General features: G+C 41.9%; 1 protein-coding gene and 1 pseudogene across 4 annotated transcripts in view; both read right to left on the bottom strand.

Moving 5' to 3' along the window:
• The window catches only part of Kif13b (kinesin family member 13B), a 157,127-nt gene that overhangs the window by 115,506 nt on the left and 13,968 nt on the right, over positions 1-27,653 (bottom strand). For all 4 annotated transcript variants that reach the window (XM_006518622.3, XM_006518619.4, XM_006518620.4 and 1 more), the window contains exon 2: positions 24,396-24,489. In XM_006518622.3, the coding sequence (XP_006518685.1) occupies positions 24,396-24,489 (94 nt within the window). The remainder of the gene's footprint in view (positions 1-24,395; positions 24,490-27,653) is intronic.
• On the bottom strand, positions 16,302-16,890 carry Gm19019 (predicted gene, 19019; annotated as a pseudogene).

The raw sequence follows: 27,653 nt of genomic DNA, 5'->3' as shown, positions 1-27,653 counted from the left end.
AGTTCCAAGGGGATCCAGTGCCTTCTTCTGGCCTCTACAAGTACCTTCACACATGTGTGCATATGCACACAAACACATAATAAATCTTTAAAGAGAAAAGAAAATACACATTTCGCAGAGCTCCCTAATCCTAACTAACTACAGGTGATGCTGCTTCCAGCCACTGCCACATCAGTTCCTTCATCTGATATCCTTGGCAACCACGAGCCCAAAGCCTGCCAAGTCTGAGGTATTTGATGAATGTTTATTGAAATCAGAGACTATGAGCTAAGCATGGTGATATTGACCTATAATCTCAGCATTTGGGAGATGAAGGCAGGAGGACCTTAAAGCTAGTCTTAAAGCTACGAGGTCAAGGTATCCTGGTCTGCACGAGACTATATCAAAATAAATAAAGTTAAGCAGAAGCTACTTATTAGGAAACTACTAGGGCTGGAGAGATGGCTCAGTGGTTAAGAGCACTGACTGCTCTTCCAGAAGTCCTGAGTTCAATTCCCAGCAACCACATGGTGGTTCACAACCATCTATAATGGAATCTGATGTTCTCTTCTGGTGTGTCTGAAGATAGTGATAATGTACTCACATATATAAAATAAATAAATCTTTTTTTAAGCAACTGTTGAGTCCCACTATTGGTCTGTAAGATGAAAGTAAATTTTCAAAGAGGGAAGTAAAACATAAGACTGCAGAAAGGAACCAAGAGGTCAAACCTACTCCATCTTGGGACCAGCCTCCATGTTTTAATAAAAAAAAAAAAAAAATTGACCTACACATAAACCCAAGCTACACCCAAGTACCAGAAAGGACCCCATGACTTGTCCTTGGCCCTTACGCCAAAATTACTCTCTAGCTACTTCCTAACAACAGTCAGTCAAAGATTAGTCTGATTGTTTCAGATGTACTTTCAGACTGTTTATGATTGTTCATGGTTTTCCTTCAGAGCACCCACCTGTTGACTTACAACAGTCATTCTATTAGATACCTGCAAGGCTAGACAGCCCCTCACTTGCTCCCATTTCCTATAAAACCTTGTCCTACTGAAGGTTCGAGGCTTTGCCATCTTCCTGTCCTGCTGTCTCAAGGTAGAATTAGAGGAAAGCCCAAGCCTGAACTTATAATAAAGAGACCTTAATGCAATTACATCAGAAACGGCTGCTTTGTGGATTTTCCGTTTACGAATGCTTCCTGGCACAATATAAAATCTTTGAGAGACCATGACAGTGAACAATATTTGCTCTTTACCAACCTGAAAATCATCACTGCCTTACAGCAGATGGGAAAAAAAGCCAACCAAACATTCTGATCATAAATCATAGTCTGAGATAAGGGCATTTCACACAGGCTATGGGTTAGAGTATGGAATGAGGTTAGCATGGGCTTCTAAGACATTCTGTGAAATTCATGAATGCCCATAATATCACATGAGCTGGTGCTGAATCTGATCTCAGCCAACCAGCACTTGGGACCAGGAACTAGTTAACCAAGCCCATCATGAAAGGTGTGGTAAGTATGTGTTACAAAGACTGGCTGTAAGCACTAAGATTCCTGTAAGCATATGGTGTGAAAATCTTCAGACTCGATCATGTACCTACAGAAGTGCCCAAAGTTCAGGTTACTCTTATACCCATCCACTCGGCTTAGACTCTCATCTGTCACATTCCACAACTGTGGCAGGAGGTTGGGAAACACTCCCCAAAATGTCTAGCTAGAATTGGCCACAGTAATCTGATCTGTCATTCACTATCAGTTCACTGTGTGGCCAGGAGCCTCTTTTCCTAGACAGGGAAGTCAGGGCATGCTGCATTTACATGGGAGTGAGGAGTGAGGAGTGGAGTCAATGCAATGTAGCTGGGATGCTGTCTGCATATTAGTGCACCCCTGACCTCACACAGCCTCTCCCATCTTACACTGGCATGCATTCTCATACACAAGGCCAGAAAATAAACCAGATCTCAAAAGGCTCCTTTGCTTCATGTTGTACAAGCATCAGATGGCCGTGACAGAGTCACCAGACTGCACATTTAGGAAATGCACCAGTCCCTATCCAATCAGGTGACAATGGTGGTGTAAGCACAAACACTAGTTGGAAAGAATAATAAAATCCTACCCCCAAAAAGCATTCTTTGGCCAGGGAGGAAGTCATAACAGAAACAGATGATAACAGGCACAAAGAGAACAGAAACTGCTAGAAAAAAAAAATCTACTCAGAAACATCAGACTTTATTTATTACATGAATTTTGTCTAAGTTGAAAACTGAGATGTATAGATTTCTGGGCTGGAAAATCCTTCACCTATTCTTAAAGCTTGGCATTCAGAGAGCCTTTCCATCTTTGGCCAGTATCGTGTTAGCAGCCTCTGACCCACTGTCCCATCTACAGTTACACACTAACTGTCCTCACGGTGTCATTAGGGTGCTCTTGTGCTGAGTGAGTAGTCTGGAATCACAGAGCAGGACAGATCTAGTTTTTACTTTGGGCAAGTTACTTAATCTTTCCGTGCCTGTTTCTCATCTACAAAAGATAAATAATAATGGAGATTAGAAAGGTCAATACATGGGAAATGCTCATAGCCAACCAGGCTTCTGACTTTGTATTACTCACATGGGGTTCATTCTCGAGCTTCTCTCCTTCTACCCCAAGGTCATGCTGTCCTCTATATCCTAAAGGCCTTGGCCTCTGAACCCTAAGCACAGCACCCTCATCGCATATAAAGTAATAGGAACACAGTCAGCCATTTGAACAACCCAGAGATAATGGCTGACTTGTGATCTAAAATACCAACCAAGGAGGCCCACTCTAGAGCAGGGATTCTTTAGCACAGAAACTGAAGGAGATGCTCTGTGAACCCAGATGAGCAGAGTTACACTGCCACTTCTCAAGACCTTCTCATAGAAACGGATGCAGCCCTCAATTACTGATGTAGTTTAAGCACAGCCTGTGACTCTTACCACCAACAAACCCACCTGCTTTCCTATCACATTCTAATTGTTGCAAATGTTTGTTTGTTTGAGGGGGGTGCACATATGAAAATGCACTTTTATATACAGTGCCTGGAGAAGCAGAAAAGGTCATCCGATGCCCAAGAGCTGGAGTTACAAGGGTTGTGAATCTGCCTGACATGAATAGGTAATAGGAACTGAACTCAGGCCCTGTGCTTTCAACAACTGAAACATCTCTCAGCCCTGTTGCAAATATCTTTAAATATCATATACACCCAACACAATTTCAAAGTCTAAGTGATTATTCCCAACACTTGATCTGGCTGGTTAGCACAGTAGTAAGTTAGTAAGTGCAAATTACTACTATTGCACATTTCTAAAGCCATTTCTGATAATTATACCCCAGCACAAATCTGGCCTCCTTTATAATCCTATGCATCTCGAGGAGGGGTTTACAGGCTTTATCAGCCAAAAGGGTTCCTGCCAAAAAAAAAAAAAAAAAAAAAACCAGAGTTGATTTCTGCTCTGGAAGCAGTTTTTGCATACCCCCAGTTATTTATTTTTCTGATCAACATTAAAAGGGTTATAGCAAATACTAAAAATAATTTTTCACTGAAAAAATGTACAGCATTAAACATAGATCAACCAAAACCGGATGGAGATACATCTTTCCTGGGAGAGCAACTCACAAGGAGAAACCAGCCTCCTATCCTGCTCCCTTGGGAGTGCTCTTGAGTAGGGCCCTACCTGAACTCTGATCTGGTCAGAATACCTGCTACATGTGTCTCCAGAGAAACTTTCCAGCCAGGTACTTGTCTGAGAGATGTGACCTCACTGGCCCCTAGCAACAGCACTGAATGACTAATGCTGTGGCGGTCTGCTACTAAGCATGGTGCAGGACTCAGCAAGGTTATATTGTACCTTAGCTCCTGGTGGAGTGGTTGGGAGGGAGACATGCCCTTATGCCTAAGTCTAGTCATAGAAAGCTACTATATTTCACTATAAATGTTCACATGGCTTAGATGAGTCTAAAACATCCTACTGTGCTAGCAATAGCAAGCTCCATGAAGCCTAAAACCACTGTCTTCTTCAGGTCAATGCTCCTAAAACACAATAAACGGGTCACTGAGTACATTAGTGAAAACAATACTCTTAGCTATTGATGCATATTCACCTTTCCCTTACCAGGCACCTTGCCAAGATCAAAAAAGTTAGGTGCCAATCAATAGCCCAGGACATGAGTGGAGACACGTACCTATTGTCCTAGCACTCAGGGTGCTAAGGCAGCAGGAGTCTTAAGGAATTCCCTGTCTCAAAAAAACAAAACTAGTAATAATAGCTATAAAATAAATGCTGCTTGTCATCAATGGAAGATCCAACACTTACATTCTTTATTCATCACTTACATTTCCAAGGACTGTGAACTGCCTATCTATTAGACTCCTGACAGCTCCTAAGCCCTCTAATCAGGACTAGAGTCCTTCTAGTTTGAGAATGACAGTTCTTTGTGCAACTGTAACCAATTCTGAGCAACATTATGCCAGTTGATGCTCTTCAGAGAAATCCCACAATCCTGCCATCTGGAGATTAATACACACATATAACTCATTTGTGATACTGTCAGTAAAAAGAAACCTGATGTAGCTACTATATGTTCAACCCAATCAACAAATTCTTATTCACTGCCTAGCACACACCATGTTCAAAAAAGCATGTCTCTTAAAATACAACACAGTCTAACAAATTATTAAAAATAAGTCTACCAGGATACAATACCAATTATCATTTACTAAGTATTATCATGAGCCAGGTGCTTACATGAAGAGCTGGCCATGCCCACTGCAGTGTCCGTGTGTTGCATAGAGCCACCACCTCCACCTCACAGAGAAAGCAGCTGAAGCTGCTCCAGGAGGTAATATGAGCTTCCAGATTTACTCAGATGGTAGCAAGCCCCAGAGTCTAAGCTCTACTCTTTATCAATCAACACTGTCTCTTCCCATCCCACAGCTAAGAGCTAAGAGTAGCTAAAAGCTACTAAACTCTAGCAGCACTGCCTCAATCCTTGTCTTTCCAGTGCTTTGGGGGTTAAGCCACTCTAGGAAGAATAGGCCCAACCTCTTCCTATAAAGTTTGTTCTCTGTAATGATCAGTACCAAGTCCTAGGAGGCCAAGGGTAAACAGGAAGCTAAACCAACGGCCCGTGAGGCATGAGCAGAAGACCTGGCACACAGACAGGCTACCTCAAACTGAATCTTCTGCAAGCTGAGCATAGCAGGAGGAGGGGGAAGGGGGCACAAGAAAGTGTGTGACTGTTTCTCAGTGAGTCTGGATAGAGTTCAGGCTGAGTTGGCAGCAGCCAGGGCTGAAAGGTGATCAAAGGCTCCGAGGAGAGTAAGACCGAGGATCTGAAGCAGCAGCAAGGTGTCTGATACAAGTGAGTCTGAAGATGCATGTGAGGCTTCTGGAAATGGCAAGGCCCAAAGTCCTATTCAGCACTGAAGTATATCTGGCCCAGTACCCTACTAGACAAAAATGGATGAAGAATGCACACAGGCTCAGCCACTATACATCTTGTACTCAGAGTGGGGATTTTCAGCCAGAAGGGTTTTCCTAGACGACACTGAAGGCTGAGAATAGCTTAGTGATAGACCCAGCACCACAAAAGTAAAATAAAATCTGCTCTTAAAAAACATAAAATTAGAACCAGTCAGTGGTGACACATTCTTTAACCCCAGCACTTGGGAACAGAGGCATATGAACAGCAGAGCTGGAGGCCAGCCTGGTCTACAGAGCAAATTCCAGGACAGCCAGGGCTACACAGAGAAACCCTGTCTTAGGAAAAAAAAAAAAAAAATCAAAACAAACAAAAGGATGGAACTGTAAAATTGGTTGAGCAGTTAAGAACACTGGCTGTTTGCTCCCGCTCCCACTCCGGCAGAGGCCCTGGGTTTAGCTGCCAGCAGCACCACATGGTGGCTCTCTCACAACTATCTGTAACGCCAGTTCCAGAGGCTCCAAATGCCCTCACTGCCCTCCAGGGGCACCAGGTATACACATGGTACAGTAACGCATATGCAGGCAAAACATTCATACACATGAAATAAAAAGTTGAAATTAAAGAAATTAGACTTAGGGCTGGAGAGGTGGCTCAGTGGTTAAAAGCACTGACTGCTCTTCCAGAGGTCCTGAGTTCAAATCCCAACAATCACATAGTGTGGTTCACAACCATCTGTAATGGGATCCGATGCCCTCTTCTGGTGTGTCTGAAGACAGCTACAGTGTACTCACATAAAGTAATTGTTTTTAAAAAGAAAGTATAATGGCTATCATAAATAGTATCAAACATGTACACAGTGATCATATTCTGATGGCATTCAAAATTTTACAGTGATCTGTCTTTTAATTTAGGAATGCTTTTAAGTTTTTGTTAAATAACTCTTTTTGATACATATATAATCACATCAGTCCATCTTGACAACAGCAGAATATTGGTTTTCCAGGACTGGGGTATGCTCAGTTTCTCCCATTGCTGTCTTCTTTATAAAACTGAAAGAAAGAAGGACTTCATATAACCCACATGACTCCCTTACTCTGCAGCATGTGAATCTCATTCTAACTCCCCTTTTTAAAAATCTACAATCACACCAAAATCCCCTTTCAAGTTTTTCTGACCCCATACACCTCTCTGTAAGCAAGAGTCAGAAGGCTCAAGAGCAGGGAATCTTTGCCCACTGCCCCAAGACACTGCAGTAAATGCCCAGAACTGCTCATTCAACACGCTTTGGTGAACACTGCCAGGACCTTCAGAAATATCATAGTTTGAGGCTGGAGATAGGGCTCATTAAGTAAATGCAAGCCTTGCAAACATGAGAACCTCAGTTTGATGCCCAGAACCCACATAAAACACCTGGAGGAGGTGGCATCTATTTGGAATCCCACACTAGGGAACTAGGGAACTAGGGAGGCAGACAGGTGGATCTGTGCTGCTCACTGGCCAGCCAGTCTAGCCTACTCAGTGAGTTCAAGCCATAAGAGCCCTGTTCTCTCTCTCTCTCTCTCTCTCTTTCTCTCTCTCTCTCTCTCTCTCTCTCACACACACACACACACACACAAACACACACAGAGTCAACAGCATCATAGATACTTAGGATTAGCCTTTGGTCAGCAAACACACACTGAATTAGTAAAATAAATAAATGAAGTATCACAGATTGAATAAGATTCTGCAGCAACCTAGTTCTCCAGCAACATAGAAATGCCCTTTTAAATAATATTAGTTGGGGGCTGGAGAGATGGCTTAGCAGTTAAGAGCACTGATTGCTCTTCCTAAGGTCTGAAGTTCAAATTCCAGCAACCACATGGTGGCTCCCAACCATCCACAATGAGATCTGATGCCCTCTCCTGGTGCATCTGAAGACAGCTACACTGTACTTAGATATAATAATAAATATATATATTTTTTAAAGTATTAGTTATAAAGAAAAGTATGGTACTTTTTTGGGAGGAGGGGTCTCACAATATATCCCAGTCAGGCCTCAAACTCTTTGCATCACCATCCTCACCTTGAAATCCTCAGTTTCCTCCAGCCTCAGCTCTTAAGTGCTAAGATTCTGTAATTCTGTGTATTTACCACAAAAAAAATAAAATAAAATAAAATAAGAAAAAATGAGGGTGGGGCTAATGAATCTCAAAGCCCAAGGCAAAAGTGAGGAAGAATAATCTTTGTCACAGAAGCCGGAAAGAATCTGTACTGCTGGGTTTGTCATAGTGATACACACCTTTAATGCCAGTATATTAAGAGGTAGAGGCAGAGTCAGAAGCAGGCAGACCTTTGTGAATTCAAGACTAGCCTGATCTATATACCGAGTTCCAAGCCAGCAAGGACTACATAGTGAGATCCTGCCTCAAACAAACAAACCAAACCAAAAATAAGGAGAAATAAAAAGTGGGGGAGGGGGAAACAGTAGAATAGAATAGATTTGAATTGAGATTGGAGAGATGGTTCAGCAGTTACAAACATTTGCTGCTCCTAGAGAGGACCAGGGTTCAGTTTCCAGAACCCATATGGTGGCTCATGATTGTCTGTAACTTCAGTTCCAAGGGAGCTGATGCATCTTCTGGCTTCTAAGGCCACACTATTCACACATGGTTCATAGACATGAATGCAGACAAAACACATAAAATAAAAATAAATATTTTAAAAATGAATCTACACTGCTAGCCAAAAAGGGAGAGGCATATAAGAGCTTTGAGAATAACAAATTGGGCCTGAGGAGGTGAAGGCCTGGTCAAAGGCTGTTTAAACATATAACAAATTTGAGTTTATACATGAAGTGTCCTAATTTTTAAATATTCAAGCTGTAGGCTAAACCAAGCACTCTTCCAGGAGGGTCCAGTCCATACATAGTACCCCACATGCCCCATCTAGTCTATATGGCATAAGCAGTGTTTTGCATACAGGAAATCGGGTACGGGATCCAGAAACTACAATCCTAACTGTAGGTACCTGGGAAGCAGTAAAACATCATCAGTGTCACACACACAGCTCAGAGATGGTCAAAAGGACTGCAGAACAAAGCTGTGTGCTGTGGACACCTAAAAGATTGCAACAGTGACACTGTCCCCCCAAGAACATGCCTAGTGAACAATGGAAGTCCACTCCTGGGAAAGTCCACTGGTATACTAAGTAGGTAAGAGGCCGCATTGGATCTTCACATCATCAAGGATTGGAAGGAAACTCCCAAGACTCCAGACCGACCTTCAAACCACTGTTTCAAAGGCAACATCAAACAGGGGCCTTGAGAATAAGTCCAGGCAGAACAACGGTAACTAGCAGGCATTGTGGGGGCAGACTCGGGTCCAAACATGCAGCTCATCTGCAGCTCATACCCAACTTACTCACAAACCACAAACCACATGGGACTGTAAGTGTACCTGCATTGTATGACCTGACTGCCACCTGCCATATGCAGTCAGGTGAACACTATCTGGGGCATCACGTCCATACTCACAAAGTGCTGGGATTGTTGGAGCAGTTCTGATTCCAGACTAGCAGGTTAGTGAACTCGCCGTCATTAACTAACTAACTTTAAGGCAAATTTACAGTATTATGATTATGTTTAACAGCATCCAAATGTTGCTGAGTAAATGGAATTTTCCTCAAAACAATATATGAATGAAGAAAGAGAGGAAGAGATGGTAGGACATTGTAAGCCATGGATAATGGTTTTACATTATCTTTCAAGTTTTCCATAACAAAATTCTTTTTTTTAATTTGTTTATTTATTTTATGTAAATGAGTACACTGTAGCTGTACAGATGGTTGTGAACCATCATGTCGTTGCTGAGAATTAAACTCAGGACCTCTGCTTGCTCCAGCCCTGCTCACTCCGGCCCAAAGATTTATTTATTATTATATGTAAGTACACTGTAGCTGTCTTTAGACACACAAGAAGAGGGCATCAGATCTCATTACAGATGGTTGTGAGCCACTATGTGGTTGCTGGGATTTGAACACAGGACCTTCAGAAGAACAGTCAGTGCTCTTAACCACTGAGCCATCTCACCAGCCCCATAACAAAATTCTTAAAATGTAACAACAAATGTAACTTCTACATTCTTTGTGATCATTATTTAAATTCCATTTCAGTTCTTAAAGGTAGGACAAAGCATTACTGGCTTTATATATTGGTCAGAACATGAAAATACATGCATTTTTACGTTTCATGACTTTGCCTCACCCAGCAGTCTTGGCCCAGAGTTCAATTCCTAGCACCTCAAAACAAATTTTACTATAAGCTTAAGTAAATTAGGCTTGATAAAGGTGAAATTTACAAGATACTGTGTTTTTTAAAAGAACTCTTATGTATAAAAGTTAAGGATTCCAAGCCAAGTACTAATTTGCAAAAGAAACTTCTCCTAGGAAACCAGACAATGCTCAGAATAAAGCCAAACTACTTCAACTCTTGAATCAGAAAAATCCATGGAAGAAGTGTATAATTCCTCTCCACTTTCCAGCTTTGTTACTTGGGGTCTGTTCTTCTTAGACATGTTGTCCAATGATTGATAGCAGGATAAATACAACTAAAGATTAGCAGATTGTCCTCTTAGCTTGATGAATGTGACACTAGATGCACAAAATGTTGAGCTGATCAGAAACCTCCCCAATGTGCTGTGAATCGGCTGCATTTCTACATCACACTTCTTCACAAGTGCCATTGCCTTGTCTTGTACTGCATCAGGGTTAGTCCAGTAGTCCAGCTACTCAGGAACTTAGACAGTACACAGAGCCTTGGAAGGGAGCTATGATGTGATGGTTAATTTCCAGTGGCTGGACTTGGAATTTTGTGGGAGACTGAATAAAAAGGAAAAAGAGGAAGCCAGCTGAGCACCAGCATTCCTCTCTCTGCCTCATGAGGGACAGTGTAAGAGCTGCCTGTCATAGTGCAGCCATATTGCCCACACCTTCCCTAACGTAATAGACTGTGCCCACAAATAGTGAGCCCATTCTCCCTTAAGTTGTTTCTGTCAGAGCATCTAGAAAAGAAATTGATATAGATGCCAAACAAGAACCAAGTAAAGCAGATCTCTTTAGGAAGGTCTCTAATGCCAGGGCTTAGAAGCTGTCCAAATTTGTTTATAATAAGATATTTTCTCAATAGATCATATACTGACAATTTTATATTGAATTCAAAATGCAGGGAGAGTCACATCAGTTGTAACTTAACCTGTTCTAGACTTACTTTCTGCTGACATAATGTGGATTCCTTGTTTCATCAAATATAAGTATCCATGCAGCATTTTCTAAAGTTTATTCCTTTTTATTACCAATGAACTTCATAGAAGCATAAGCAGGCAGTACTCATATGTCAATGACAATGATAAAATATAAGTCCAGCCTGTGGTACACACCTATGTTCCTAGCACTTAAGAGATGGATGCAGGAGTATCAGAAGTACAAGGCTATCCTAAGTTACATACTGAATTCTACATGAGACGCTGTCACAAACATAAATGTATATGCATACATCACATACTGATTCTGTGGCAGCCATCCTTCATAATCTTTATTCAGACAACCTTATTAACGAGCTATCAAACAGATCAGCGTAGCAGTCTGCTAGACTGTGCTAGTAAACTTGGTCAAAACTATACTTACTGCAATTTGATCATCTGTTTCTATTAACTACACAATGAGCTGCACTCAACCACAAATACTTTCTTTACAATTTTTCCTGACTCGGTTTCATAACCATGGTTACACATACATGATTTACACGATCAGCCATCATAGTACTTCTGTAAATGGGAGGCTGTACAGAGACATCTACAACCTCTGAGTACAAAATCACTCTCCAGCCCGCCCACATAATTAGGGTAGACAGACTCCTGGGGGAAAGTCTCTTATGAAATTAAATCAGACGTGCATGGAGTCTCCAGAGAAGCGCTTTCTATGCAGGCAGAACTGCTGGCCTCATGTGGGTCATTTCACAGCACAGAGAACAGGCATGTCCATTGTGCATGCCATAATTACATTTTGCACGACTTCCTTCAATTAAAATCTTCATTTAAATGAGCATCCATCTAACAACAGAGAAATTTTTAAAAGTCATTATCTAATATGACCTAATGACGCTTTCCACTAATAAGATATTAGTTGGAAAATTACTTCATATGTTTTAAAGAAATTACCAGCATAAGCCCTAACCAAGATGTGCAAGAGAAAACGAACACGGTCACCAGACTTCCCAGTGTGTTTTACAAGCTCCAATCTGCACACCCACCAGGATCAGAGTGAAAGAGGGTTGGGTTTACTTTGCTTGTACTAGACATTCACTAACTATCTCGCTTGACTAAACTGATGCCTCTTAGCACCTCAGAGGGGACAAAGAGGCTTCTTCCGGTGCCTTGACCAAGTGGGGCTGAAATCCACATCTCAGACACGCTCAATAGACCAGCAGTCCTAACCTCCACACTGCTCTCTAACTATTAAGTTCAAGCAAGGAGGACAGGGACAGCATCCTGTGTCTACTATAAGAGCTGAGACACCCCATGACATCCTTGTTGGAGCCTGCCCCAGTGTATTAGAACAGTTCATCACATAGGACACTAAAGAAATCAGTATCTGGGTAAATCAAGATCTTAAAATATTGCTAAGGTGGGGGTAGGGGTACTGTTGATCTGTTAATATTTTTGAGGCTGGTCTCATGACTCATCAAGTTTATCTCAGAGTCACCATGGAACTGAGGCTGCCTCTTCCCAGACTGCAGGTGTGCACCACCACACCTGGCTCAAGATCGTGACATCTAAATCTCCAAATGCTTTCAACCTCAGAAGTTCTACTTTCAAGATCTGACCCTTGGTGTGGGAGAGTCACAAAGGAAGAATCATAGAAGAAATTCCACTTTAACATACCAAGCATGGTGTTAACAAACAGACTCACACAGAGCCACACACAGCACAGCTGGAGCAGAAAGCAGAGGGCTAAACAAGAAACCAGAGTAACTGGACAAGCAGCTGGGAATGCAGTTGGTATGAGGGAGCTCTTTCCTTTTCAAGTTTTGGGGCTGATGCTTAAAGTAGCCACTCTTAGAGATGCAATCTCTTCAAAGAGTCAGAGGTACAAGAAAACAATCCACTGCCAACAAGACACAGGAGGGGAAAGCTTCTGGACTCTTTTAATCTTTTAAGAGAAAAAAGAAGACAAACAAGATTTGATAAAATAATACCAAGTGTCACTTTCCTCCCCAAAGTTGACGGTAATATTATGTTTATCTTCTTTTAGCCCTTTTGCCTTTAAAAGTCAGACATTAGCGTTTACAAGGTGGCTCATCTTTTCCAAGTCAAGCTTCTGGTTTCTTATGGAAAAGGGGCATTCATGCACATTCATATCCTGGGCATGAGCTACACACACACACAGAGTGAAACAGTAAAGACATAAAAAGTGAAGATGAAAACAAACAAACACACAACCTCAGGACACCAAGGTGCAGAAGGATGAGGAACCAATCAGGCAAGTTTAAAGCACAGGGAGGAGGATTTGCTCAACCAAGCGGACGGGACATAAATCCTTCGGGCTTGTTTGGTTGGTTGGTTTGGTTTGGTTTTTCAAGACAGGGTTTCTCTGTGTAGCCCTGGCTATCCTGGAACTCACTCTGTAGACCAGGCTGGCCTTGAACTCAGAAATCTGCCTGCCTCTGCCTCCCGAGTGGCTGGGATTAAAGGCGTGCACCACTGCTGCCAGGCTAAATCCTTTGTTCTTTAGACCCTTTCTCATGCTATAATCCTCAAATTCCACTTGACTTTTTAAACCCTTTCCAAAAAGTCCTACTTAATAAACATAACTGGGTTCCATTTTATAAGAACATGGGATCCAGATTGGTAGCCAAGGGCTAAAGCTGACCAGACTTGTTTTGTTTGGACAGCACAATGTTTTATTTTGCTTTTTCATTGTGGCTTTGGGCAAGACACGCACCCCCACCCCCCAATTAGCCGAAGTACCACCAATATCCTCAAGGTGACCCAAAGAAACCACCCCTCCTGAACTGTCAAGAACGTGCAACAGTGAAAGGCTTTGGCAGTTCCTGAGAGGTTAAGCAGAGTTTCCAAGTTACCCAGCAATTCCATGCCTAGATACCCACCCAAGAGAAATGAAAAGGCGTGTCCACATAAACCATGTACAACAGGCAACATTATTCACAAAGCCACAAGAGCCGAAAACAACCCAAGGCCCAGCAACGGCTGAACAGGTATACAAGATGGAAGTCATTTTTCAAAAAGAAGTTCTTGTCAAAGCTATAGCAGGGATAAATGACACCTAAGGAAAAGAAGCCAGCCAATCACAGATCACTCAGGGGGCAATTCATTTACAGATGGATGCCTTGAGAATTAGCCTCTAACTAGAGGTTGGAATTTTAGTCACCTAACCAGCCTTTCCACTTTTTGGTGAAGGGCCAAGGATTAGGGACAGTTCAACCATGTGACAGTAACTATGCCTTTGTTCTGAAAACTCTGATTTAAAAAAAAAAATCTGTATTGAGCCAGCAAGATGGCTCAACAGATAAAAGCACTTGTTGCATAAACCTGACAACCTGAGCCCACATAAAGATGGAAGAAGAGAACTAACTCCTAAAAGTTGTTCTCTGACCTCCATACACACCGTGGCTCAGGTACACACACACACACACACACACACACACACACACACACACAAAATGGTAATAAACTAAATTAAAAATGTTTACAAACTCTGGACACAGAAGTTCACTGGTCCTTCCCTGGCTAGTGACTACGTGGGTGTGCTGGGATAATAGCATACGCTGACTGCAAGTGACATGCACATCATAAGTTCCCCATTTCCACCCAGACCTTGTCCTGAGTCTTTTCAGGTGGCTGATCCTTCTGATTTGTACCCTTTACTTTAAAGCGCAGTGCTTTCACTGTGTCCTTATGTTCTGGCTCCAAAGATTGGAACCCAGAGTCTCCTGCACATGTTTTCCCTTTGAGCTACCCCCACCCCCAGCATCAAAAGAGCGGTGTTAAATGGATTGTTTCCTGCGTTCTGTGAACAGAATCATCAAACCAGAAAGGGATGAGGAAGCTACAGATGTACATCCACATGGAAAGTGGATACAGCCGGGGACCCAGTTAGGCCAGTGTGTTACCCAATCTTGTGAAGGACTGCGGCCTTTCACCTGTAGTCCAGGCTGACTAGGTGATCACTGTAAGAACTGAGTGCGGTACACTCAGCTGTGGGCCAAGCAAGGAGGTGGCTGTGGGGGAGGGTCCCTAGAAGGAAAGGTGAGCTTAAGGAGTCATACGTAATAAGAGGGACACCTAAGGAAAGCCCGTGAACACAGGCAGTGCTGTCTTCTTTATCAGAGCACAAAATCTATTTGAGAAAAAGACTGGAGGATACTGAGAAAGGATTAGATAGCATCTTTTTGGTGTGTGAAATAAATTGAGTCTGCAAATTAAGCCGAGATACATACGCAGGGTTAAGGGCTAGTGCTGAAACAGTGGAGATGTCTGTCACTTTGGAGAATTGAGAAAGGGGCAAGTAGAGATGTCCTCAAACTTGTCCAAAGGAACACTATGCCATGAGCTGTTACTACCTCTGTCTGAAGAGAAAACACATCATGCTCCAATAAACTGGGAAATGAATAATAAACAATGCGGCAGAGCTCTTCACTGCAGGGCCTAATGGGTCCATTCAGTAGAAATGTGCATCCCTAAACTGCTCAAGACAGAACCACTGCCTATAGTTCTCAGCCACACAGGACAGTTCTCACACTGTGGATACCTCAGAATGCCAGTCTAAGAAAGAGCAAAACAGAGAAAAAGGCTGTCAAGTGGCATTGTTGGCCCAGCAGAACTCAGAGACTCACTGTTTCCGAATGTAAACCACCGGAAAACAGAAAGGCTAAAAAGTTACATTTTAGACAGCTATGTCTGAGAAATGGATTAAATTTATGCATTATACATTAGTACATATTATGTATAAACCTGTGTGTGTGTGTGTGTGTGTGTGTGTGTGTGTGTGTGTGTGAGAGAGAGAGAGAGAGAGAGAGAGAGAGAGAGAGAAAGAGAGAGAGAGAGAGAGAGAGAGAGAGAGAGAGAGAGAGAGAGAGAGAGAGAGAAGGGGGGGCACCAAGCCAGACTGCCAATTTGACTAGAACTGAAATGAACTAGGAGATAAGGCATTAGGATTTTCTTTTTTTTTTTAAAGTGCATTTACTGGAGAAACGGGACTCAGATGTGTGTCCAGTGTGTCCAGAGGTAAGAAGACAACCTTGTGGGGTGAGTTCTTTCGCTGCTTAGGTCCTAGGACTGAAGCCATCAGGCTTGGATGAAGGATTTTACCCAATGAGTCATCTCACCAGTCCTGTGAAGGGTTTCTTAGCAGGTTACTTGAAGTAAGAAGTTCCAACCTAAATGTGGGTGTCACCCTTGCAGTGGTGGCCAAATAAAGAGCAGTCAGTGTGAGGAGAAGGCTGAGCAGCCTCCAAGTTCTTGGCCACAGCAGTGTGAAGACAGCCACTGTTGGACCACCTACAGTGTGCCACGTGAGCCAACTGACCAATCCCCTTTCTTTTTCTTTCTTTCTTTCTTTTTTTTTTTTTTTTTTTTTTTGAGGATTATCAAAGTTTTATTTAAAAATTCAGAGCACTTGAAAATAAAGAATATAATGTACTTGTGTTTTTACTGTGTAACTTAAAAAATGCTTTCATTTACAATTAGCCTTCAGGGGTTACAGCAAACAGAGCACTGCTCGGCCAGGCCCATTGCTGTCTACCCTCACTGTCTGATGGCTGGCGGGGAGGTAGGCTGCTGACATCCCTGTGGGCAGGAGGCTTGCTCCTACTCGGAGTGGTGTTTTTTCTTCTTGTTGTGGCTCTTGATTAACCTTCTCAGGGCTTCATCCGGAATAAGATCTGACATTCTCATGTCTGTGTGACTACAGCCAATGTTTGGGCAACTCGTTCATTGCCTGCTCTACTGGAATCCTTATTGGGGTTGAATTCACTGTGTCTTCCATCTTCTTTGGGTTTCACTAATTGCTTCTTCAGCTCCCTCAGCTGTTGCTTGAACTGCACGAACTTTTCATTCTCTTTAAAGTCGGCATTATCCCTGTACTGCCAAAAATTTCTTCTCCACCAGTAATTTTAAACCCAGTACTTTTTCTGGACGTTCTTCTTTTACATGATTGATTGTAGACTGGACAGCCTTAACATAATGGCTTAGTTCTTGATCCATTTTAGCAAACTCAACCATGGCCTTGTCCATACTGTACTCACTACTCACTTCAGTTTGAGTCTCCACAAGGTCCAAGGCAACACTAGAAACTGTGTCCATTCCAGAGCTGATAGAGGATTGGAAGTTTTTTAAGGAGGAGAGAGCTGAGAGATATGTAATGAGTAGAACCTGAACTTGTACTGGACCGTCCTGGCATCTTGAAATTGTTACCGGACTGTCCCACCTAGCTCGGTGATATCTAACCAAACTCGCAGGCCCAGACCTCGATTCCTTTCCTCCCAATCCCCTTTCAAATTGTATCAGTTCTGATGCAGAGAACCTGACTAATGCAGACTAGTTCATAATACATCAATCTGTGCAACACAATCCTCTGTTCAAATAAAATCTAAACATTAGAGTAGAAATTAAATAAGCAAATGAAAGGCAACCCCTAGGTTCTTAAGAGTTTGTAAAACTGCTAAATCCCAGGCCAAGTGGTTGGTAGCCCACGCCTTTAGTCCCAGCACTCAGGAGATAGAGGCAAGTAGATCTCTGAGTTCGAGGTCAGCCAGGACTACACAGAGAAACCCCATCTCAAAGTAACAGAAAGCAGACGAAAATTTTTTTTGCTAAATCCCTAAAGCTGTTGTCTCTTGTGGCTTAAGAATTCCTGGGCAGCTCCCAACATTCCAAAGGGCCTGAAGATCAAAATTATTTTCATGATAATGCTAAGACATTGACCATTTAATTGTGTTGATATAAAAGCCAGAAGTGGCAGAACTAAGGCAGAAGGATCAGGAGTCTGAGCCTGATCTGGGAGAGCTCTAGACCAGCCTAATGCTGGCATCTTACGAACAATGACCCTAGTAGTTACCATGTTCTTCACCACCATAAAACCACAGCCGGTAAAGAAAAGGAGCCTTTTACAGGTGGGAACATCCTCGGTAAGCTAGTGTTTACAGAGTTTGTCCCGACCCCTGAACACAGATTTCTTGTTTGTGTTAAGCTGGTGGAACAGAAAAGACAATACCCTTGTTTGCAGAACCAAGTAGGAAACCAACTATGGGAACTGAGAGTTGAACTCTCTCAGAATGCAGTTGCTACCAGACAGGCAACAGCTCCTGTGTGATGTTGAGTATCAGCTGTGATCACACATAAAACAGAGAAGCCACCCTCGAGCAAATGATGCCCTAGAAACCTGCTCACCTATCATGATCACAGGCACTAGACACTATGAAGAAAGATTATTTCAGATGTGTAAGAATGGAGCATGCTACATCACGTTATCAAAAGTAGTTACAGTGCAGTGCTCCAAAATATGGAGGGGGACTGTTAAGACAGGATATCTTCCTGTGCAGTCCTAGCTGGACTCACAGCAATCCCATGTTCTATGTTAAAGGTATGCACCAACACACCTGGTATCTAAAATGCTAAGTTAAATTACACACTAAAGGAGCAGGAGAGATGGCTCAGTGGTTAAGAGCACTGACTGCTCTTCCACAGGTCCTGAGTTCAATTCCCAGCAACCACATGGTGGATCACAACCATCTGTAATGGGATTTGATGCCCTCTTCTGGTGTGTCTGAAGACAGGACCAATGTACTCACATATATAAAATAAAATATTTTTTAAAAAATTTACACACTGAAAATGTTACTAGTTTTTTTTGTTTGGTTGGTTTTTTGTTTTGGTTTTTTTTTTTTTTTTTTTTTCCGAGACAAGGTTTCTCTGTGTAGCCCTGACTGTCCTAGAATTCACTTTGTAGACCAGGCTGTCTTCAAACTCAAAATCTGCCTGCCTCTGCCTCCCAAGTGCTGGGATTAAGGGCAAGTGCCACCACTGCCCATGTTACTAGGTTTTTTGGTTTGTTTGTTTTTTTCTTTTTGGTTTGTTTGTTTGTTTGTTTTAAATCTATACAAGGTAAGGAATTAGTCATTCATTAGTCCTCAAATGACTTGTAATTAATTATGCTGCTGGTGAAGATTTGGAAAGCCCTAAGGATGGGTCTAGAAAGTCCAATTGGTTCTAGGTAAGAAGATAATCTCAAAAAGATATTTGGTTAAACTAAAATATAAGTACAGAGCGCCTACATGGGAAAATAAATATATAAGTTGTCTCCAGTGGGTATTCTGTGTAATGACATTAGAAAGGGGAATACAGTAGATAAAATAATGTTCCCTATAATGTTGGTAATAAGGGGAAATCACTTCTCTATGTGATAAAATGTTCCTTTGTTCATGAGCAATGACTTAACCTTTCTTTCCAAAATCAGTTGATGCTAACAGGGACCAATACCCACGCACTACAAACATGCAATCAGAGGTCCTGTCATGTGTGTATGTGTACACACGGGTATACAGGTACATACAGGTGCGAGCATGCACATAGAGGACCAAGGACAACCTCAGGTGCCGGTTTCCAGATGCTGCCTATCTTGTACCTGACCTGGAGCTTGACAAGCCCCAGAGAGCCACCCATCGCTGCCTCCCAAGTGCCGAGACTGCCAATGTGTGACACCAGCCCCAGCTCTTTTATATGGGTTCTTAGGACTGAATTCAAGTCTTCACCCCTGCATGGCAAGCACTTTACTCAGCTCACTCTCCTGCCCAGAGCAGCTATCTTGTTAAAGGAAGGCAAGTTTGTCATTAAGTGCCCAATCAACATGAGAAAACTCAATAAAGCTTTCAGATCCTAAGCCAGTGAAATGATTCAGTGGGTAAAAGCACTTGTTGGAAAGCCTGATGGCCTGGATTTGATCCTCTGACCCCCTAATAAAGGTGGAAGGAGAGAACCAAACCAATTCCATAAAATTATCCTCAGACCACACACAGATACACACACACACACACACACACACACACACACACACACCTACCTTTTTATTATTCTTTTTTATACGTGATTATACCTTTGTGTGTTCATGTGCCACTGTGTGTATGAAGGAGTCTGTGCTGTCAAAAGATGTCAAAACCCTGAACTGAGCTGTGTGCAGCTGTGATTCATCATGTAGTGCTGGAAATAAACCTGGGTCCTCTACAGGAGCAAGAAGACCCACTGAAACTTCTCTCCAGCCCTAGTAATCTTTATTCCTAAATTTCTTTTTTTTTTAATGATTCAAGGATTTATTAAGTCATACATGCAAAACATACTGTTAACTGCATTAGCAAAAGATCAATGTAAAAACACTCCACAATTCTGCAACTGTCAACTGAAAAAAGTTTGTTCTAGTGGTTGAAAGGCCCAACACTGTATTCTTGCCAGTGAGTTAGGTTGTACAGGACAGCATTAGCACTAGCAGTTGACAGAACCTCACAGACCCCAAGGAACATCTCTAGGCAGAGCCACGACAGGAAGCGTCTGTCCTCGTGAGTGAGGTCTAGAGAGGCAGCATTAGTCACATGACAGTGTTTAGAAGGTTCATAGTTTAAGAATATCTAAAATAGTTTAAAAACTGTAAAGCTGCAACACATGATTTGCACACCTAGTTGCTAGAAAACTAAGGAAAGCACTAACTAGCTTTGAGTAAAGTAAGGTGAAAACAGGAACGCGCTTCTACTGATCGACCAAAAAAAAAAAAAATCTCTGAATGCATTATCAGAAAGATCTTATAGTACAGGTCAGACATATTGCTCATTAAGAAGGGGGTTCTAAAGAAAAGCACTTGCTAAGTTAGAACTGGGAGGGTTATTCCTAAATTTCTAATCCTAAAAGGCTACAAATTTTCTAGAACCTAGGTAACTTCTTGACAGCCAGAGATTCTTAAATACTAAACATATTTTGATTTTTAAAGTATTTATCGGGGCTGGAGAGATGGCTCAGTGGTTAAGAGTACCGACTGCTCTTCCGAAGGTCCTGAGTTCAAATCCCAGCAACCACATGGTGGCTCACAACCATCTGTAATGAGATCTGACGCCCTCTTCTGGTGCATCTGAAGACAGCTACAGTGTACTTAGATAAATAAATCTTTACAAAAAAAGATTTAAAAAAAAGTATTTATCACCTTTATTAAGCTCTATTATAGCTCACTGAATACAGCATGGACTTCAACTTGAATAGAGTATAAAAATAATAGCAATACTAAGAGTAACAGCTGACATTTCTAGAGGGTTCACCGTGTACTTAGAACATACTATGAAACCCAGGTTAGACTCTAACTTACTATGTAGCCCAGGCTGGCAATCCTTCTGCCTGCCTCAGCCTCCCAAGTGCTAGGAACTTTGATGCAAACACTTCCATGTTAACTAAAATCCCTAGTTTTCTAGTTATAAGTACAGATCCTATAAAGTTGTCATTCATTATTCTGCACTCTGCAAGATAATTAATCACATTAGTAGAAGTTTAAGGTATGGCTAGAGAGATGGCTCGTGGTGAACAGCATTGCTGCTCTTCCAGAGAACCAGAGTTCAGTTCCCAGCACCTACATAGGGTAGTTCACAGCCACCTGTAACTCCAGTTCCAAGAGGTATGACATTCTCTTCTGGCCACAACAGGCACTTGCACACATATAGCAGACACCAACACACATAGGAAAATAAAAATATATCTTTAAGAAAAAAAATTATTCAAAATTAAATTTTAATCTCCTAATGTATGATTTCCTATTTTTTTCAAATTTATAAAGTTAGCATATACAACTGACTGCTACATTCGAGATTTCTTTTTTCTCTTTTCAACTAAGTATTACAAAAGAGAGAGAAAGAAAGAAAGAAAAAAAGAAAGAAGACAGACAAACAGTTAGCTATGTGGAATATATTCAGCAAGCAGAAGGCAGAAGCAGGAGGGTCACTACAAGTTCAAGACCAGCCTGGTCTAGCCATTAAGTTCCAGGCAAGGAATAGTGAGTCTTTTGCACACTAGCAATATTCTGTTTCTTTTTCTCATTTTTACTTAATTTGCTGTTCTTTCACAGGTGAAGGTCAGGGAACATCTTTCAGGAGTCAGTTCTCTCCTTCTACCATGGTTTCAGGTCAGCAGGCTTGGTAGCAAGCACTTTCATTAGGTAAGCAGTAATACACTGGCTTTTTTCCTTTACATGATGCCAATTGTAGAAGGATATCCAAGTCATAAAAACTCACCAAGTTGTACACTTTTCTGTACATGTATATGCTTCAATGAAAATTTGTTATTTAAAAGTCTATGTTTCAAAGCTGGGTGTGATGGCATATGCCTGCAGTCTCAGCACTCTGAAAGAGGGGCAGGAAGATCAGTAATTACTTCAAGGCCAGCCTGGGCTACATAGTGATGTAGGGATGCACTGTCTCAAAAGTCAAGTTTCTTAACTTTACTTGACTAAAAACCATTACATATAATCATATTTAATCCTTCTTACAATAGTAATATCCAATTTCTATTCTTACTATATGAGAGAAAAGAAGCATCCAAAATAATCTATATAATCAGAAAGTGCTCCTTCTTTTACAAACCTGCAACACTGGAAGCCCTCAAGGGTGTTTGTTTGTTTGTTTGTTTGTTTGTTTGTTTGTTTTTTAAGAAGGTGAGGTTTTTTTCCTAAGATTTATTTATTTTACGTATATGAGCACACTGTAGCTGTCTTCAGACACACCAGAAAAGGGCATCAGATATCAATATAGATAGTTGTGAGCCACCATGTGGTGGCTGGGAATTGAACTCAGGACCTCTGGAAGAGCAGTTGGTGTTCTCAACCACTGGGCCATAACTCCAGCCTGGTGTTTTAAGTTCTGTGTGCTCCCTCTATTTTTAGTCACCTTCTCAGGCAGCTACATCCCACAATCCGACAGACTGCTCCAAAAGACAGTGGCTGTATCTACCTGTCCCATAACAAACTAAGGCTTCAGAGCTGAATGCTTCTCTAAACCAGAGATGCTACTGGGCAAGAGCACCTGCCACCAAACCTGGTGACCTAGGTTCAATTCCTGGGAACCACATGGAAGAAGGAAAGAACCAACTCCAGCTGGTTTTTGACTTCTGACCTCTATGTGCATGCATACCCATGCACACCTACACATACCATAAATAAATACAAAAAAACTTAAATGGGTTCTAGAGTCTTACACTATCCTTGAACAGGAAAATGTGATAGAATTAACCTGTATGGCCCACACAATGGACACAGATATGCTTCCTCCTGGCTTGGTTTCCTTTGGGACACATATTTTAGAACTGGTTACCAGGATTATGAATTGCTGTCCTGCATATATCCTCAGAGGCACCTCCATTCAACAGGGGATATGAACTACTAGGCCTGATGACCAAGCCACTCCCTCCCAGATGATTCCAAACCCTGTGTTCAAGTCTTCTAGCCAGATCCCACATAGCATGGATCAGAGCAAGCCATAATCCCACTGTGCCCTGACTGGTGTCCTGGACCACACAAATTGATGACTGCTGTATGAAGCTGCTGTGCTTCTGAGGAAACTGGTAACAATATGTAACAGAAATCCTTATCACTAAAGATATCACTAAGTCATATCTTCACCATCAGTAGCAATAAACATTTGCAGAACACTACAAAATGCTTACCCAAACACTAATTTGATCTTTAAAGGAAAATAATTCTATGAGATAGGTAAATCTGATATCATAGAGATTGCCTCAAATAAGTTAAAAATAAATAGCTACAGGCCAGGCATGATGGCTAACACCTGTAACCTAACCACTCAGGAAGCCAGGGCGAGATTTCTATGAGTTCCAGGATAGCTATGACTACAAAACAAAGCCCTAAGCGGGCAAGGAAGGGAAACTACAGTTACAGCTATGGAAGGATTCAATTCAGAACGTCTGAACCCAAGTCCAGCACTCCTTAGAACTCAAGCCAAAAGACCACCATGAAGTGCCACAGCCACATTATCACAATAGTTAAAGTACATACTTTGCATGGGCACCAGAGCAGAAAGTCTCCCCTCCTGACCTACGTCAAGGGTCAGCACAACAGCATCCCTATAGAGATGTCTCCCATAAAACCCTTCTTTCCTATTTTACTCTGCTGTCTACATTGCCATTTTTTTCTAATTCACCTCATAATTATCAAAAAACTACAAGCAGAGATAGGTGTGGTGGCATACACCTATAATTCCAGTACTCAAAGAGATAGCAGAAAACTGTAAGTTCAAGGCTAGCCTGGACTACAATGTAAATCTCCTTGTCTACTTGCTATAATCTGAGCCCAGCTTATTTGATCTAATTAATTTCACTCCAATTTTTTTAGAAAAACATAATCTCATTACTCTCTCCCAATTCACTTTTCCCCTCTTTCTCTTTTGTTTCATATATTTGCCCAAATCCACAAGTGAGGCTGAAATATCCATCCTTAGCCTGACAGTCAAGGTATGCCTCAAAGAGTTAACAGAGCACAGTAATTAAGTTAGATGGTCTCCAGTCTGCCTGTGTTTAAAGGAAACATCCCTCTGAGGGCTATAGGAAAGGCAGCCCCTGGAATGGCCAAAGTAAAAGCCACCAGGATAAGTCAGTGCACAGGCTCCCTTCCTGCCCTCTCCTGCTGCCCACCTGCCTGGTCCATCAGCCAGCACCAGCTGCTTAAAGTCCACCTCATCACTTCAGCCCTTAGTGCCCACATGTCATGAGTCCCCACTGTCCCCCTAGCTATCTGCAGCACTCCTGACATCCCTCACTCATTGTCAGCCTGGGAACAGCCTCCTGGTAGCCATGTATCTTTAGGAGCACCCTCATTTGTCCAGTAGCCAGTGATGATTTCAGTGAATATGGTATTGCTTCATAACTTACCGGGCATCTCCTTTGGAAAGATTTGTATTTACAGGATTCAGAATAACTTTGTTCGCTTCAACATCCACCACACATTTGGTATGTAAGTCAATTTCTGCAGGAAAAAAAAGTAAGAAAAAAAAGGCCATCATGCTTAAGAAATAAATAATTTCGGGAAAGTATTTAACAGAAATCCCAGTGTTCTGTGAAAACTGTACGAAGAATAGACAGGAACTTTCTCAGTCTAATAAAGCGTAACCTCATCACATCACCCTTGATGGTGAAGGACTGGACAGCTTAACCTCCAACATCAGCACAAGGCTGTTTACTGCTCAAATTCTACTCAGCTCTGCACTCGACATTCTGGTCAGGGCAGTCAGACAAGAAAAACTAATACAGACATCCAGACTGGAATGGAAGGAAGGTGTGAATTCTCTATTTGCAGACGGTTCCACCTTGTGTACTGAAAAGTCCTATAGGACCCACTAATAAAAATTCAAACAACATGTATGTGTGTGTACTGTGTGTATGTGTGTGTGGTGTGTGTGTATGTATAGACTGTGTGTGTACATAATATACTTTTGAACATAGAAATATCCATTGTGTTTCTATACACCAATAATGGAAATATGAAAATGATATTTTTCAAAAATTGCGCTTAAAATAGCATCAAAAATTTTTAATTAGGAATAAATTGAAAATAAATTCAAGATTTGTATAACGAAAACTCTAAAACACAGTTGAAAAAGTTAAGGACTTAAATAAGTGGGGAGACATTCAGCATTCACAAATAAAATCTTCACAGTGCTAAGACAGCAGTAACTCCCAGAGCAAAGGTTCACAGCAGGGCCTGGGGCTGTAATGGCTGAGCTGAGAAACTCTGAGTAAATCCCTAGATCCTTAGCAACACGGGCAGGGGTGGGAATGACACAGAGAAAAGACTACAAAACTAAAGAAAAAATGTTTGCCAAGCACATCTATATACTAAAGGACCTGCACTAGAATATAAAGAGAACTCAGTTGCACATGGAAGTGCAGGAGGTAACCAAGCACTTAGGGGGAAGAGGCAGATGGAGTGGGGTTCAAGACAACCCTCAGATGGTTAGGGGTGTAGAGACCAGCCTAGTTAAGAAATACTGTCTCAGATAATAACAACAAAGTCTTACACTCACACTTCAACAGTAATAACGATCAATAATTTAATTTTCAAATGGGCAAATTACCAGGACACCTCTCTAAACAGGTACAAAAATGCCCACTGAGCACAGGAAGACATGCAGCACCGTGTGGTGCATATGGTGTCACTAGACACCACAGAAAGGCGAATCAAACCACAGTGAGATGCCCCCTGACACCCACTCAGAGAACAATAGCCAACAAGACAAAAACAAAGGTTGGCAAGGATGTGCAGAAGGCATGTGACTGGCACACAAGTGGGCTGGTCACTTGGGAAAACAGCTCAACAGTTCCTAACAGGGCTAAGCAGGGTCACCATACAACCCAGCAACTCTAGATGCACTGAAACCTGCATCGACACAAAAATTACTAGACAAAACGTTCATGACAGTGTGTTTTGCATAAAGTAGAAGAAAAAGAAACAACCCCAGAAGTCCATCAAGCAAAAAACAGATAATGTGAATTGCCACAGAATGGAACATTATTCAATAATTAAAATGAGTAGGGCCAGTGAGATGGCGCAGCAGGAAAAGGGCTTGATGGGCAAGCCTGATGACCTGCATTCCACCCTTGGAACAACCCACAGTGGAAGGAAAGAATCAGCTCCACATATGCAGGCTAGTACACACAACACTTAGTGTTAAAGTCATAAAATGAATGAACTCCTGATACAAGCCACTACTTGGCTGAGGCTTACAGTGACCTAAAAAGGGATAGTCAAAGGCCAGTAGGATGGCTAACAGGCAAAGGCACTTAAAATGCAAACCTTAAAATGCAGGTTCCTTCCCTGTTGCCTATGTAAAGGTGGAAGGAGAGAACCAGTCTGACCTCCACACATGCACCATGGCATGCACACACCTGCACACACACACGTCATACATACATATCACCACCAATAATAATAATACAAAAAATTTAATAGACAGTCACAAAGAACCACATGGTATGAGATTCCATTCAATCTCATACCTAAGTGGAGAAATGTACAAAAGAAAAAGCAGATGAGGAGTGTCTGGTGCAAAGGAAAACTGCTACAGGTCGAGTTTTTCTTCTGAGAGACACAAAATGTGTTCCTGAGTATACAGCTGAACTAACTACAAACCACAAAGCTGGATGTATTGTTTGGATGGGAACTGTGTCTGAGCAAAGCTGTTTTTAAAAAAGAATACTCTGCCTGTGTTTGTTCTCTAGTTTTTATATTCTTCTATTTGTCTGACCCAAAGAATGAAACTGTTTCAGTCTGCCTTACTCCCCCCACTGCCAAAAGATAAGCTCTCAGGAAAGGGGCTGTACCCTGTGGACTCAGCTGTAGTTCCCAAATAAGCTTGGCCAAATGTCTATGTAACATTTGTAATAAAGTATTTCCATGTCAAAGAAGGGCATGTTTTTTATTCATTTTAACTTACATAGCAAAATAAGATGGTTCCTCCTTTGCTGGCGCTAAGTTAACTTTTGCATATCTACTACTATTTGATTTCTCTCCAGTTTCACCTAGATGTGAAAGACTAATTCCAAAAAGGGGGGTTTTGCTCTGTGGTGGCCAGTTAGCCTTGTCATTTACTTCCAGTGCTTTGGTCTTGGCTCGGCACTGGGAGGCAACTTCGCAAACACTCAAGCAAGCAAGCACGAGTGAGCCCTGCTTCTGTGGGTTGAGCTTGAGCACCTGCAGGCATGGAGATTCGCTAATAGGCTTGCCCAGTGGTATCTGACCACACTGCAGGAGCTGGCCCCTCACACAGATCTCTATTACACGAACACATCACTAAAGCTCCGGAAGCACTGACTCAGAACCCACAATCTCACCGCCCACCACAAAGGCAGTGTAGCTTTGAGTTTGCTAAGAATGCCTCCTGTAAAACTGGATTTTCACTAAGAATGTACAAGCAAATTATCTTGAGTTGGGAGAAGATTCAAGGAATCTAAACATTTCCTTCAACACTTGTATGCTTCTGCCCTGCTTGCCACCATTTTTTTTTTCAGACAAGGTATTACTTTCACCCAGGCTGGAATCAAACTCATGCTCCTCTTCCCTCAGTTTGCCATGTGCTGGGATACAGGAATGTGCTTAAACTCCTAGCAAGCCCCACTCTCTTAACAGCTTCT

Source organism: Mus musculus, chromosome 14 (genome assembly GCF_000001635.26).
Source record: "Mus musculus strain C57BL/6J chromosome 14, GRCm38.p6 C57BL/6J".
In the NCBI taxonomy this organism is placed as follows: Eukaryota; Metazoa; Chordata; class Mammalia; order Rodentia; family Muridae; genus Mus; species Mus musculus.
This window is presented reverse-complemented; position numbering and strand designations above follow the sequence as displayed.